General features: G+C 38.9%; 1 protein-coding gene across 1 annotated transcript; it reads left to right on the top strand.

The window, feature by feature from the left end:
- The first annotated feature begins 6,510 nt into the window (after positions 1-6,510).
- Positions 6,511-6,906, top strand: LOC120251423. The gene has a single exon (XM_039259944.1). It carries the CDS (start codon positions 6,511-6,513, stop codon positions 6,904-6,906), a length of 396 nt encoding a protein of 131 aa, XP_039115878.1.
- The last annotated feature ends 9,804 nt before the right edge of the window (positions 6,907-16,710 follow it).

Raw genomic sequence — 16,710 nt, 5'->3', positions numbered from 1 at the left:
CAATACTTGCATGGAAGCTATTATTGTAAGCGAATTCCACTAGAGGTAAGTGCTTGTCCCAACTTCCTTGGAAATCGAGAACACAAGCCCTCAGCATATCCTCAAGTGTCTGGATCGTACGCTCTGATTGGCCATCTGTCTGAGATGGTAAGCCGTACTGAATCTCAAAGTTGTCCCAAGAGCCTGATGAAACTTAGGCCAAAATTGAGATGTAAATCTCGGGTCACGATCAGACACAATTGAAACAGGTACTCCATGGAGTTTAACAATTTCGCTTATAAATAGCTTCGCTAACTTCTCCAAGGAATATTTGGTATGAATGGCCAGAAAATGGGCTGACTTTGTCAAACGGTCCACAAGAACCCACAGCATCATACCCTCGAAGAGTACTGCAGTAGCCAACCACGAAGTCCATAGTAATATGCTCCCACTTCCATTCGGAATAGGTAAAGGTTGTAATAGTCCCACCGGGCTGTTGATGTTACTGCTTTTTACTTGCTAACAAACTAAGCATCTTGCTACAAATTCTGCGATCTCACGCTTCGTTTCCGGACCACTCAATAATTTTTCCCACGATAGATGCGATACATCTTAGTGCTACCGGGTGTATAGCATAAGGCGAGGGAGTAAGCTTCTTCTAGGATAGCACTTGAGTTCGCATCCCTTGGAACACAAACTCTTCCACGAAATTCCGAATACCATCACTGCGAAGCTCAAAATCGCTAGGTTCACCTTTTTCCGAGTCTCGTATTTCCTTCATTAACTCTTCATACATTCTCTCGAGATTTACGAATCTGCTCCGATAATGATGGTCTCACCACAAAATTTGCCAACAAAACTCCCTTTGGCTCGATCTTAAGTCTCACATCCATGTCTCGAAGAGCTGCAAGTTGAGACCGATAAGATGTTGTAGTAGAAGCTAAAGAAGTGGAAGTTTTTTCCTACTTAGAGCATCTGCTACCACATTGGCCTTCCACGGATGGTAGATCGATCACCAAATCATAATCCTTGATTAACTCTAGCCATCTTATTTCTGCCTCAAGTTCGAGCTCCTTTTTGAGCAAACAAATACTTTAAACTCTTATGATCAGTGTAAATTAAGCATTTCTCTCCATACAGATAATGTCGCCAAATCTTCAGGGCAAAAACTACTGCTGCTAACTCCAAATCATGGGTAGGGTAATTCAATTCATGTTTCTTCAAATGTCGCGAAGCATAAGCTATTACCTTCCCATCTTGCATTAATACACAGCCAAGATCCTGTCGTGATGCATCGCTGAACACTACAAACTCTTTACCACTGGTAGGCAGAGTGAGCACTGGCGCTGAAATCAGGCGGTTCTTGATTCTTGGAAGCTGCTCTCACACTTCTCATCCCAAACAAACTTTACCTCCTTTCGAGTCAACCGTGATAAAGGTGCGACAATCGAGAAAACCCTTCCACAAAGCGCCGATAATAACCCGGCCAAACCAAAGGAAACTTGAACTTGGACACATTCTACGGTTGTTCCCAATCAATGATTGCTTCAACTTTCTTTCTATCCACACTGATTCCTTCTCCAGATACAACATGTCCTAAGAAGACCACTTCATGCAACCAAAACTCACACTTTGAGAATTTAGCATACAACTTCTCTTCTCGAAGGATCTGCAATACTATACGCAAATGTTGCACATGCTCTTCTTCATTTGCTGAGTAGATCAAAATGTCATCGATAAAGACAATTACAAACTTGTCGAGATAAGGTCTGAAGACTCTGTTCATTAGATCCATAAAAGCAGCCGGAGCATTAATCAGACCGAAAGGCATGACCAAAAATTCATAATGCCCGTATCGTGTGCGAAATGCTGTCTTCGGCACATCACTTTCCTTGATCTTCAACTGATGATAACCAGACCGGAGATCAATCTTTGAAAACACTTTTGCTCCACGTAACTGATCAAATAAATCATCGATTCTGGGTAAAGGATATTTGTTCTTAATAGTCACCTTGTTCAACTGCCGGTAGTCTATACACAATCTGAAGGAACCATCCTTCTTCTTCACAAAGAAGCTGGAGCACCCGGTGACACACTCGGGCGTATAAACTCCTTATCCACCAAGTCACGTAGCATGTACTTTTTAGCTCCTTAAGTTCTGTTGGTGCCATACGATACGGAGGAATGGAGATTGGAGCAGTACCCGGTAGCAAGTCAATAGCAAACTCAAACTCTCGATCTGGAGGCAATCCAGGCAATTCCTCAAGAAATACATCCTTGAACTCCTGAACAATAGGAACATCCTTGAGGTTTGGTCCAACAATTCTTGTATCTACTATGTGAGCCAAGTATACCTCACATCCCTTGCATGTACAAGTTTCCTTGTTTCCATAGAAGATATCACACACCTCGAAAAGAACCTTCCTTTCACCCTTCAAACACAATATTCGAGTCCATGAGAGCTTTGCAAAGTCACTTCCTTCTGAAGCGATCAATGGAAGCCTTATGCCTATTCAACCCGAGTCCATACCAAGTATGGCATCAAAATCTCGCATCTCGATGGAATCGAGATCGCCTCAAAATCTACACTCTTCACTTTGATAGGACATCCCACGAAAAAAACAACCTCCACGACAATCTCTTGACCCGAGGTGTTTGGATCGAGTTCACGATCTAATGGGGAGGCTATTCTATCGGCATGACATGAAAATGCGAGTGCTAACAAAAAGATCTCTCGACCACGAGTCTATCAAAACATGTGCATCATCTTTGAAAAAAATGGATACGATACACCGTAATCACGTTGGAGTGCATCTTGACTTCCTCATTGATCATGGCAAAAACTGCAGTGCGAGAGCGGGTCGAGGTCGTCTTTGTTCCCACCTTGTGGACTATTACTAGCGACAAGCGATGCGGTAGGGGCAGCAGTGTAGAAGTAGTAGGCGGTACACCCTTAGGCCCGACTGCAGTCGTCCGCGAGGGAGGAGGTCCTGAACCTGGTGTTGTACGGCCTAACTCTGGACATGCTGACTTAAGGTGACCAGTCTGCCCACACTGATAGCATCTGCGTGGCTCACGGCATGGACCTGGATGAAATCTATTGCAGTTCTGGCACCTAGGAACATTTCCAGTTGATTTTCCTCCATAACTGCCACTCGCAGATGTAGCACCCTTCCGATTGCCCGACTTGCCTCGATGGAGGTCGGTGAGCCCGGATCTGAAAAAAACTGAAGAAGTACCCTCACTCTTGCTGCGCTTGGGACGGCCTTGAAAAATCGAGTTTCTTCTCTTGGCTAGATTTTTCACGAAGGCGTTTACCTTCAAGAACCAATTTCTCAGCCCTCAATGCCAACTGAACCACTTCCTTCAGTAACTTGGACAAAATTAGGCTCTGACTGATTTTACTGTCTTCCACTGGTGCTTGCTGAACTGAAGGCATTGGGGGTGGTGGTGGTGGATGCAGACATCGGCTCGAGTATGGGGTCGTCCCCCAAAGCGAGCTCGATAACCAAGAAAGTCACGATATTCACGATATGTCGGTGGCGACCTCGGGCATCCCAATATGCCTTAAAGCTACGAAGAGCTTCGGTGGTGGTGCTACTCACGGGGTTACGATCGAGGGTATAGGACACGGAACTCGAGGAGCATACACGAGCGCCACGGCGAGGGCTCGTGTCTGAATTGACCTCTTGCCTATGGGGAGAAGGAGGTTGAGCGAGGGAGTAGGTTCCCTAGAAGGAACACTAGCTCCTCGGCAGCGTGACGTGGAGCGTTGTCTTTGGCATTCTAGGCGAAATAAACAAAGAGAGACAAATTTTAAAGCTTAACTCCTATATGCACTTATGCTCGATGCAAATCGATGAGTGGATCCACTAGTCTTTAAGGACAACGGTTTTATAATTTGAACTAAGATCAATGTAAACCTCTAGCTCGATACCACTAAAAATTGTCACGCCCGAACCCTAGCAAGACGCGTGGCAACCGCCACGACGACAAGAAGTGGGTCCCACAATGGCCCCACTTTCGGGTCGCCCGTAAGGCTCAATATAAACCTGTTATCACAATTATATAACTAGAAGACAACATAATAAAATATCACAAATAGGGTTCCCCAGTACTAGGAACCCTAAACACAATAACAACAATAACTGACACAAACCCGGGGTTTTTAAGATACAACCCGAAATATAAATACAAGAACCACATATAAGGTCGAGTCTAGTGGATCCATAAAAGGGTCATGCATACTATAACAAACCTAAACAAGAAGTGCGAGATAGACCACTCTCTTTGCACTGCAGCCTGACTACGTCCAGCGTCGCGATCGAAAAGATAAAAAGGGGAGTGGTGAGTAACGAGAGGTTACCCAGGTGAGTGGTGTCGGCATAGATGTAACAGAGTGATAAAAATATTTCAAATGGTAATTCGAAGAAAAAAATAATAGCATATATCGGTTCAAGTATTCAACATATTAACAAATAACACGAGGATTCATCAATAGGAAAAAGCAAATAACATTTTAAAAACATAATGAACATAGTACGCAAAAATACAGGCTGGCCTAAAACAGTTCCCACACTAATCGTGGCCGCGACTAGCTGTGGAACCACCAAGGAGTTTTTAAAACTTTTTAAAATTTAAAAGAGTTGCCTTTCCTTGGTGTTGGCCACTGAGATCCCCGTGTGGTGACCCCGGGTTTCTCACATAACAGAACCCCCTGTCAATGGCTCCGCGCACCTCTTGACCAGGGTAAACCAGGGTTAACCACGCCGCCTCCCATCAGGCCGGACCGTGGAACCCCACACTGCAGTGTCGGACTAAAGTCCGCCGTCACCATTAAAACTGAATGCCACATATAATTCTTTCCAATTTCCAATTCAAAGAATCCATCGCACAATGTTTAAACCAGAAAATATACATTAAACCATGTTCCATTTGCATACAAATGCGGAAATATACATCAAGCCATATCTCATTTGCATATAAATACAGAAATGTACTTTAAACCATATCTCATTTGCATATAAACACGGAAATGCAAGTAAACATGTTTCTTTCAAAATAAATAGGTATAAGCATTCTAGGTTTAACCATTTCAAGTAAATTCGTACTCAAAATATATATCAGGGAAACCAATTTATCATCAAATTTATGTGATAAAACACATGAACAAATACTTTAGTACTCTTATTAAATCTATGCAATTAGAAATTTAACCACTCACAGAACCCGTCGTCTCGTCCCGAGACGCCCTTACTGATTGGCGAGCTCCTTCCCCTTAGAGGATGCTTCGCCACCTAGATACAAGCAGGGAATTCAAATTCTAACGAACATAAGAATGATGACCAAAGAAAATGCATGAAAATACAATTTTACATGTCTAATACGGAACCTTAGGGTTTTAGGGCAAAACATCGTCATTTTGGATCCAAACGACATCATAATGGAGTAAAACTAGTTCCAATGAGTTCGAGGGTAAGAAGAGCTTCAATGTGGACCAAAGAAATACCGAGAAAAGGCTCAAAATTTTTCGGTGCTACGATAATTTCGAAATTGCTACGATGAACTCCGAACCTTATACTATGGTTTTCTCCCAATTTACAACCCTAAATCGAAAAATTTTCTTCTACAACATCCTCATACATGCATTATAAATCATTGAGCTTCAATTTAAGCCTATGGATCATCATATTCATGGAGAAATCGAAATTTTTTATATTTCTAAAAACAAGGAAATACGGGTAAAATACAAAACAAAAAAACATTGGATATAAGGCTTACCGGATTCGGGAGTGAGAGAGGAATAAATTTGGTATTGAAGGTCGCGGAAATTCTCGCGGAAAGATTTTTTTGTTTCTAAATTTATGCTCGGTCGAACAAGAAGAACAAGAAGCAAGGAAGCAAGAAGGAAAGGCTTAGAAGAAAGAAAGAAAAGAATGGGCTAGAAACAAGTTTGCCACGTGCTTCAGCCTCTCTAAATTCTCAGATTTTTGAAGACTGAAATTACCAAAATCGCCTCTAGTACTAAAAATAAAGAGGAATGAGTCAAAAAGACTGTTTCTTTGCTGGTTTTTGGCTGGTTTTACGCACAACTATCGTGCGAGTCATGCAAATATCTGCCACTAATGCTGAAAATGACCATTTTTATCCCTATCTGCGTATCTAAATAAGTCGAGGTCTAAATCAGGACAGGGTACAACATTTTCCCTTTCCTATCACTAAATTTCAAAATACAAAGTTGAATTAACAAATTTGAAAAAAAAATTTAATTTCCTAAAAAAATTCATAATTATACATCAACTAATCCATGAGATAAAAAAGTGCTACAAAAAATAATTATAAATTTTCACAGGGGTCTACACGCATTTATTAGCTACCGTGAATGGTGGCATTCTATATATATAATATATATATACAGAAAACCCCCCAGGAAAAAAGAATATTATCATTCAAACATAGAAACCCAAGTCGTTCCCATTCACACACAGAGAGAGAGAGAGAGAGAGAGAGAGAGAGAGGAAGAGGAGAGCAATGGAGGAATGGAGATCAAGGGCGTATGGAGATGATAGGATGCAAATCGAAGTCTATAGAGGTGGAGGAGGAGGTAGAGGAGTGGGGATAGCACCATATCCACCATCAGGGATGCATGATTTGAGGAGCTATAGTGCATCCTATGCATACTCGCAGCAAGCAAGCCAGCCGCCCAGAGAAATCAAGCTCAAGAAGGGGAAGAGCGTCTCTGCCTCATCATCCTCGTCTTCAGCTCCGAAGAGTAGCTGGAGCTTCAAGGACCCTGAGCTTCAGAGGAAGAAGAGGGTGGCTGGCTATAAGATCTATACTATGGAGGGTAGGATGAAAGGGTCTTTCAGGAAGAGCTTCAGGTGGCTCAAGGATAGATACACCCAGGTCGTCAATGGCTGGTGGTGAATTTTTCATCTTCTCGATCTCCATTCCCCACCCCCCCTCTGGTATACAGCTTTGTCCTTTCATCTTGTTCTGTTTTAGGGTTTTGATTTTGATTTGGTTTTTGTTCATGTTTTGATCTGCTTGATTTTTTTTTGGTTCTGAAAAATTAGTTTTTTATGCTTGATTTTGAGTTTCGTTTGATTTGAGTTTTTGGTGAAAAATCCTCTCTTTGAAGTTCCTCTTGATGAAACTATATGCTTGATTTATATATATGTGTGTGGTTTTTGGTATCCTTTTAGGTAAATTTTTGCTTTTATGTGGTTATTATTCAGGCTTGAATCTTGTACCATTGTTCTTCTGAGATTTATGAAGTTGTTTTATTTATTGATGCACTAAATTATCTTCAATTTCTATATGGAGCATGGCTTAGCTTATATGTAGTTGTTTATTAAGTTTATATGGCTTTTGGAATTGCTTCATATCTCTGGCTTAATGTTCTGTTTGGTAATTCTTTGGATTGAGTAATAGTTATGTAATTGTGTGCATTATTCTGAATTTTAATGAAAAACTGACTCCGATCATGTTTTACATATAATCTTAGGAAGTTAATTGCAGAGGGATAACTAAGAGCCTTTCCTTCTTTTGTGCTTCATATTTCCTTTGTATGTTTATCTGAAAACAGTTGATGTTTTCATATATATTTGAAGTCTTGATATATTAACATTTTATTTCTTTGTTAATTCTGCAAACATGAGCATGTCATGGTAGATTTTGCTGCTGCTTGTTTATCATATGGAGAGATCATTTGTCAAGTAATGGAATTTTTTGAAGAGAAAGTAGAGATATCATCAATCTGCATTCCTCATCAAAATTTTCTTATTTAGGATTGTTTAGCATTAGCAGAAATTAGTTAATTGGAGAGGAACACACTATTTTTCGTTTTCATTATGTATACTTGTGCTCTGGATATCACTTGAAGCAAATTATAAGGTTGCAGCTTTGCAATATGCATGTTATGTTGTTTAGTTTCAGTTTGAGTTTTGACCTTTATAATTCATTCTGTAATTTTTGTCATGTTTTCATTGGAATGTTTTTGTTTCATATTTAATTCAATCATCAAATAATCAATAGTCAAATGCAACTGATTTGTTGATGTGAACGCTCATCATGTGTTTTCTTATACTCAAGTAACTCAACGTCATATGGTCAGTTCCGGCAACTGATTTGGATGGCTGACTTGTCTGTAAGTAATATAATGATGTCATGATACCTGCACGCTGAACCGACGCTGAATTTATAATCATATTTTGTTTAGCTTCATCTAAGATCAGGTCTGGTTCAAGAAGGACCATAAAACAAAAAGGATGCTTGGCTTAATAGCAAAAAGTATTAGTTGCACATCTTTCTCATTGACATATTTTTCTCTTATTTCTAGTTGTTAATCATGTTCAATTTTCTTGTAATACCTTCACATAAACATGATGATTGATGAGTGTGCATCATTACATGCTTCAGATCAAACTGTTTGAAACTTCACATTCTTTACTAAACCTTCTCAACTCCATCAAGTGATGTTGTAATTATAGAAAATCATCATCTTGTTTTCTTTTCTCATTTGCCGACATATTGGAAGCATGAACTCTAATTTATTTCATGGATTTATGATGACAGGGAATTGGTCAAGTTCAGTATAACATGGCTGCAATTCAAGTTAATCTTTGCAGTGAGGTTTTCTGCTGAAGAGAAACTATGATACATTGCAGTATTCATTTGCTCTTTTGTTTAAGTTGATATATGTATAGCAGATTGCAAAATGGCATGAATTGCTTTTTGAGTTTGAGAGTCTTGAGACAAGATGTTTGTTTTTGGCAATCAGGAAAAAAATAATATATTTATATTTATATTTATATATATAATTTGTGAAAATGTGATAATATTTGTGCTAGTTCATCAGCGTTCAATTTTCAGAATCTTGTACTTTTTTATGTTCAATTTGTCTTGTCGGTGAACTTTGAATCTGATTACCTTTTGTTTTTGTTTTTAAATTTTTCTGACACTCAGTTTGCATGTTAGTTTGGTGGCCCACTGCCAATTTGGCCCACTTCATCGCTATATTTAAAAATATAATAATTTATAGCTTTTATGTTTACTAGTAAATTAGTAATTATAATAAATTAATTAATTAATGCAAAAATGGTTTATGTCTAATTGTCTATGTCAAATCATTCCGAATTAAACTATAATCATTTGTTAATTATAGGTTTCCTTTATAATTTGTATACCTTAAAAATCCAAAAACTTTACTTCTAATTCGGAAGTGCCTTTTTATCATTTGAATGTTATATATTTTTAAAGTTAATCTAATCAACAAATTTGATATTTGATTTAGAGTTTTTTAGTTTAATAATAATAAATTTATTAAATTTGTTTTTAGTTTTTTAGTTTTTCTGTTTTTAGGGTTAGAAGCGTGTGCGTGTTTTAAAAAACAATTTTAATTACTTATATAAATGTAAGGGAAAATTACTGTTCACCCATCGTAATTTTCAAAACTTCCCAAAAACCCCCTCCAACTTTTGCACACCCCGGACAACCCTCCGTTATATTTTACATTCCTTTTAACCCCCCGCAGGTAAGTTGAAGTGGGTCCACGATATGAAATTCCTTTTTGCCCTCACAAAAGTGGGAAAAAAATGGCGCCCCAATCATAACTTTCTTTATGCATAGTTTTTCAATGCCTCACCCTTGCTTTTTTCTCAAACAAAGTTTAGAAGGCTCATATCTTGTTCTTCTTGTTCTTGTTCTTGTTCTTGTTCTTCTTCTTCTTTTTCTTCTTCTCATTTGGTGTATTCCATTTTAGCTCTTCGGATTAAATTATGAGAGTTTTTGTGCTATTGCTAGATACAACGGGGAGGGACGAGTGCTAATGTTCACGGCACTGACTTCTTGGGAATCAGTGTTAGCTGAAATATGTGAGCGATGGGGTCTCGATATTTCCGTGTCGAGGGTGAAGTTTATCACACGATGGACATAAAAGCAGTATGTCTCATATAAAAGCGAGGTTGACTTCCAGTCGCATGTGTCACGTGCACTCCATCTTCAAATGTTACATTGTTGATCTTGTTGTTGGAGGCGGATGATGTGGCATCGTATCCTCGAAAAGCGAGTTCTTCTCGTTGTAAGTTTCTTCTCGTTTATGTTTATATAGTTGTAGAAGTTAATTATTGTTTATTATCCCACTGCCATGCTTTACATTTATCAAGTTTCCATTTAAACACTATTGTCTCCGATTAACTTATTAACTTATTATTTAACTTTTTGTTTTAACGTTTAAGATTTATGTTTATCGTTTAAATATTTTTGTGTCTCTGTTTAAATATTGATCGTGTTCGTTTTAAACTAAAGTGTTGGCGGGGAATTCGAGATCCGGCGGTTACCATTTCCACATCATGGCGAGCTCGAGGGTGTGGCATGCCTTCCTTCCTCATCCGATCAAGTGAAGTGTTGTCGTTGGATATTGACGATGTTTTGAAGGCGTTGAACATTTCAGAGGCGACTTAGGAATTTTGCAATCAAAAGGAATTTTTGACTTCAAATTCTCGAAGAGCGAGAAACAGCAGGGTAGTTGTGGAAGGAAGCTTCGACTTCAAAATGGCGTATAAAGGAAGCTATATTCCCCATCCGAGACGATAGCGGGCGATGGATGAAAATCGCTGACTGCGTTTTGACGCACTATGTGACGAGAAAGCGACACGGGTGTCCTAGAGCGAAAGAGGATCGAGTCGTAGCGTCCAGAGGTCCGCAGGTTGCGTTGTAGCCATTGCTCGCGTTTGGTCGTCATCGCGGATCGTGGAATGAATCATGTTCTGAGCTAGGCGTTGTGTATATACTTCTTATTATTGTTTAAATATTGAACTTTATATTTAAATATATCTCTTACGTTTTAAATATTTTTATTCTCACATTTAACTGTTATTTTTTATCGTTTAAAATAAATTTGTATCCGCTTAAAATGTACTAACGGGATGGTGCTAGCAGTTCCCCAAGCGTAATTAATACACGCTCGGTTCCCCAGCGTTTCCACTCCGTCGCACATAAAAATCGGAACATTACATTACACTCTATAAGAGATTATTAAGTAATAAGGATATTTTAAGCGAGAAAATATTAAGTATATTTTTGTTGTAATTACATTGATATTATTAAATAATAAGGATATTTTAAGCGGAAAAATATTAAATTTAAGCAGAGAAACCTAAACTTAAAGCAGAGAAAGCGAAAGTTAAAGGCGAAAAGTTATCATTATCTGAGTTAAAATGAATGTTGATATTAATCAGATAATGAAAATGAAAATGAAAGCAGAACCCTACCCGATAATGTACCTACTGGACTACAATATCATCCAACAAGAACGAACCTCAAAAGCGAAAGCAGAATGAATTTAATTGAATTTAGATACATGTACATTTACATTGACAAAATTTATCGTATTCTTCGGAAAAATGAATTGAATTTAAAAGCGGTTTACATTTGAAACTATTACACCTATACTGATGACTATGACCCCGCTTGCGTACCTCCCTACAGTTCGTTTTACGGATAAAAGCGGAGTTTAAACAATTACGTTGATATTTACACAATGAACTATATACTTAAACACTGAAGTGTATGTTAAAGCAAATGAATACGGATTATTAAAGAAAGAATCGTGTATACAAATATAGAAAGAATGACTAAGAACCCAGCTTGCGAAGACTCCCCTCCGGGTCGTGATGCTGAGCTGCCCTCCCTCCCTAAGTATCTGGGAAACATACCTGTAATCGAGATAAGGGGACGTCGGTCTGCGAGTACCCGTAGCTTCTCACCCGTGCAGTAGCGCTTTCGATAAACCGCATGACATAGACCCAGCTGCGATCGACACTTCCTACATCGTGGGGCTTCGATGCTAGTGAACAAGCGGGTACTGCGATCGTCGACTCGCCCTAACTCCATGTCGATACTGAGGAGGTCGAATAGGTTCACTGTCGAGATATACAAGTTCATATTAGAATGCTCGATTATTTCACAGAACAATATTACACAAACACAAATTATTAAAGCACTTGCCATTTCTAGCGCTTTTTATCATATTCTTAGCTTTGGCATGAAGAATAATGCACAGTATTCTTGTTTTTCATTTATCGAGGGCGGCGACATGGAAGTGGCCACTCATAATTATCGGGAGGATGACGATGTCCACTTACATGCAAGATTCGTGCTGGCATCTCCAATCATAGCCATCGATGGATTCATGTGCGTCATCGCACGCTTTGACATGAACAAGGCCCGGTGGCAGTGTGATGGAGCGCGCCTCTTATAGCGATATGGCGCTCGCTCATCGTCTTTTTGCAGAGATACATACGAATCGTCCATCACATCGATCCGTGACTCGTCTCCTTCCCCTCGGCGGGTCGAATAGATTGGCCCGGTGTGGTCTTGGCGAGTCGTTCTTCCACGCGACCGGTCTTTCGTGGTTGAGCGGAACAAAGACATGTAAACAATGTTGTAAAGTATAAAATTAAGCGTTAAAGTATAAACTTTAAATTCTATATTGAATGTTTAAGCAGTAGCAGTAATATTTAAAGGGTATCACTTATAAGTTAAATGTTATACGTGTAATTTTAAGCGTTAACGCTCCTACTTAAATGGTAACTAAAAGCAGTTTAAACAATATCATAAAAAAACTTCAAACTTACTTGTCCATAGGGGCGGTTGAGGAAGATCCTTATCAACTCCCGCTTTCGTGCTCTATTGGTAGCGATTGGCGACGTATTTTTTCTTGAATGAAGACTTTCCAAGTTCTTCTACTTTTTATTGGCTTCCTTTAATGGGGACACTGACCAGATCAACGGGAGACACTTCCTTAAATGCTTCTTGTTCTTGTGGGATTGTATACGCCTCGATGCGGCACGGTCGGCCGATTGGTTCCACCGTGAATTCCCACTCGTTGAGGATAGACTCAGCGACCTTCTCAACCAGTGAGTTCCGGCGGCGGCATCGATGGGAGACACAGCGTTGTCCGGTTGTTCTTCTTCATGGATTGTGTCCGTCTTTGATCGCCATGTTGTCGGCTGCGGTTCCACCGTATACGTGATGTACGTCAACAGCGAGTCGACGATCTTTTCCACGCGCAAACTTCGGCGCCATCTTCGATCTCCTCCGCGTGATGGGCGTGTCATCAGCGTTAACAACATCGGTAGCCCAGATGGTGCTGCTGCCGATAGTCTGCTATTATTTCATCGTCGGTCACGGCGGGTGGAGACGGAGGCATTATTGTTTTCCTCTTTTTGCAAGCTTCTTGAATGAGGGCCGTCTTTGAAGGGTCACTTCGATGATGTCCTCGATCGTCGAACTCCGACGGTGTAATACCACGAACCTTTGGATAATTCTTTGGAAAAAAATATTGAGGGTATTACTACGATTCTGATAATATTTTTTTGTCTGGAGTAATTTTTGGTGAGAAACCCAAGCGGAAAGAACAAGGACTTAAATGTAAAAGTTTTTTTAAAAAAATTTTTGGGTTAAAAAAAATAAATGAAAAGGATGGACATGAAATGTTTATGGAAACCGAGGGACTGAAAAAGTAAGATGGAAGGGATCTTTTTAAAAAAATGTTGTGTTATAACCTGGGGACCGTTGGGTAATTTGAAAGGACCTTTTTGAGAATACTATTTCATAATTCAGGGATCATTGGTGAGTTTTTTTCAGGGGACTGTTTTGTAAGAAAATATATTTGGAGGGATTGAAAGTGAATTTCGGCTGAAAATGTAATTTAGAGGAAAAAAATCTAGGGTTTGAGAAATTGTTCATCTTCTTCTCCATCTTTGTGCTTTCTGATAACCCGAGAAGAAAAAAAATAAAATAAAAAAATGAAGAAATGAGGAGAAAAAAATGGGAGATTTGAGGTGGGGGATGGGAGATCGTGGGAGGGAGGCTCATGGGAGGATGGTTTTAGTTGGTAAGAGCTTTTCTTGGTGTATTTTTTTGATGAATGAGTGTATGTATGCATGTATATATGTGTATTTGATGGATTTGATGAAGATAATGATGGATTTGAGTAGGGAAAAAAACATGTTTAATGGTTATAGATGATTGTTGCTTCGATTTGTGTTGAAAAAAATCATTGTATTTGTGATGAATCTAGCTTGAATGAAGGATGAGATTTTTCGGTTTCTTGTAGCTGATTCTTGTAGCACGAGATTAGGGGTTTAGTTTAGTTAATTAAGTTGATGATTATGATGATTAAGATGTTAATGATGATGGTTAGATTGGAATTGGTTGAGTTAGCCAAGTTGATTTGGTTGGATCAAACCAAGTTATAATTGATTTGGTTGAGTTGAATTGAATTGAATTGATTGAGTTGAGTTTGATTTGGTTTAACCAAGTTCATTTAATTGAATTGGAATTGGGTTTGGATGAGAATTGAATTGGTTGGGTTTGATTGAATTGATCCGAGTCGGGGGTTTGATTAAATCAAGTTGAGTGTGGTTGGACTTGAATGGTTTGGTTGAATTGAATTAGTTGAAGTTGATTTGGGTTTTGGTTTTGGATGTTGGGCTAAGGGTTTTTGGGCTGAACCAAGTTGGTTCAATATATTTTTGTATAAAATTGAGTTGGTTCAAGGCTGATTGGTTTAATTAAACCTGGTTCGGTGAAATTGAGTTTGGTTCGAGTGAATTTGAGCTTGGTTCGAGTGGAATTGAGGATGGTTCGAGGTTGGTCAGGAATGGTCTAGTCAAATTGAGTTGGGCTTAAGTGCGATTGGAGACCAATTTGATTATCTAGGTCGAGGGTTTGAGCCGATTGGAGTGAGTGGGCCCAATAGAGTTGATTATTATTTTTTTGTATTTTTCTTTTTGAGTTTAAATATGTTATTTATTTTTTTATTATTATTACTATTAGGTGTTGTTCGGGTCTTGGGAGGGAGTTCGGGTCTAGCGAGGAACCCAGAGGACACGGGGTGAGTTGGTAGTGGCTATTATTTTTAAATAAATGATTAATTATTATTATTTTTGAAATAATTGTTTAATGGCTAGTATTTTTGGAAATAAATGTTTAAGTATTTCATTTTATCATGTTTAATTGCGTATAAAGGTCGAAATATACTTATATTTATTTTTCCTACGATGTGCCATGATAACAGTATTGATACATCGGGTTTTGTATAATTATACGTATTTGTGAATAGTGAAAAATACATGTATATGTGATTTAATTATTCAATTCTTGTATTTATTTTTTTGATGGGTATATATGCTTTTGATTTGGAGTGATTTGCGAAACCATGTGAGCATATTAAAAGATGTTTTATCGGCGTTGTTAGTAGAATTGGTTTTCATTCTGGTATAGGAATGGTATCATGGATCTTTCTTGGTATTATGCATGGTTATACTTTTGGCGTTGGCTTTGTGGAAAATAATGTTTATTTCAGTGATGTGAATACTTGTCGCGGAAAAGGATCACGTGATATGATTTATATCGATGGTATTATTCTTTGTATTTACTTGATGGTTTTGATGGTGACGGGCTAAGGGCCCGACTCTGCGATAGTGGGTCCCCCAGAGCCGACCTTTAGAGGTGGCGTGGTGGACACAGGTGTTGATTTCTACGAGGGCGGTTCGGGTGGGAGGCGGAGGCCACAGTTGGATATTCAGTCGGGTGGCCAGGGGTCGCGGCCAGGGTGAGCCAGATGGGTCAGCGATGAGGACGTGAGTTCCTTGGCGGCTCTGAACCTAGCCCGTGACCCACGGCGAAGGTTTAGAGAGTTTTTCTGAGACCATGTTATCTTTGGGTGAGTGTTGGGTATTGCGTTTATTTTTGAATTTGAAATTTATGTTATTTTTTTGAATTGTGATGAGGCGGGTATCTTACAAAAATTTGTGTTTTTTAGAGAAAATCAATTGATGTTGATCTATGTTGAATTTATGTTTCAAAGAGTTCTTTAAAGATTGTATTTTTGCTAAAATTACGGTATTTTTGGAAAAAGTTGGAAAATTATTTGAGAAGTTGGTATTTATATACTATATATATCTTGTATTTAAGTATTTGAAATTATTAAGCCACTCTGAGCCATTTGAGATGTCTTTGTAGTTGCGGGGAGGCGAGGACCCTAGATTGCTCGATCGACTATAGAGCTAGTCGGGGTTGAGTCCGGGGACTGCGGTGGGTCCCCCACTTTCTTTATTTCTTGTCGTTGGTGTTGTGATCTTGTAGCGGTTGTACCCATAAATTTGAGTTATTGTATTCAGTGATATTTATGTATTTGAACACTGTAGTTGGTGTAAAGTTGTAAATTGTGATTTGTAGGTGCGATTTTGTTTAAAAGCAGGGGTGTCGGGTTTCAGGTTAAAAGGGAATTTTTAAGCGATGGGTGCTACATTCTACCTCGATAGAAGGGGTGGGTGTGACATCTTTTTGGTATCGAGTGTGGGTTGAGATATCCGGTTTGGTAGAGATCGCGGGTTGTGATCCGAGCCCTAAGTTTAGAAGTCGTATCTAGACTTAAAGGTTTAGTAGTGATTAGAGCGAGAAAGTTAAGGGCCCGATAGAGTATTTAGAGTCTCGATCGGGTTAAAAACCTAAGTTGCGTGTTGGGATTGAGGGGCTGATAGTAGGTTTTGACATTTTGAGACAAAAAAGTGAGTAGTGTCTTGTGATCGGGATCATGGGTTGAGATATTTGTGGAATTGTTTTTTTATCAAAATGAGTTGACTTGAAGATGCCAAAGAAGTGTGTTTGGCATGTTGTTTGTTGGTGATATATAGTGATTTGCGAGTGTGATTATTTACT

Source organism: Dioscorea cayenensis, chromosome 20, assembly GCF_009730915.1.
Source record: "Dioscorea cayenensis subsp. rotundata cultivar TDr96_F1 chromosome 20, TDr96_F1_v2_PseudoChromosome.rev07_lg8_w22 25.fasta, whole genome shotgun sequence".
Lineage (NCBI taxonomy): Eukaryota > Viridiplantae > Streptophyta > Magnoliopsida > Dioscoreales > Dioscoreaceae > Dioscorea > Dioscorea cayenensis.
Note: the sequence above shows the minus strand (reverse complement) of the source record. Positions and strands in the feature narration are given on the sequence as shown.

Coding starts and splice junctions, on each gene's coding strand:
- LOC120251423 (XM_039259944.1), top strand. CDS start 6,511: ATGGAGGAATGGAGATCAAGGGCGTATGGAGATGATAGGATGCAAATC.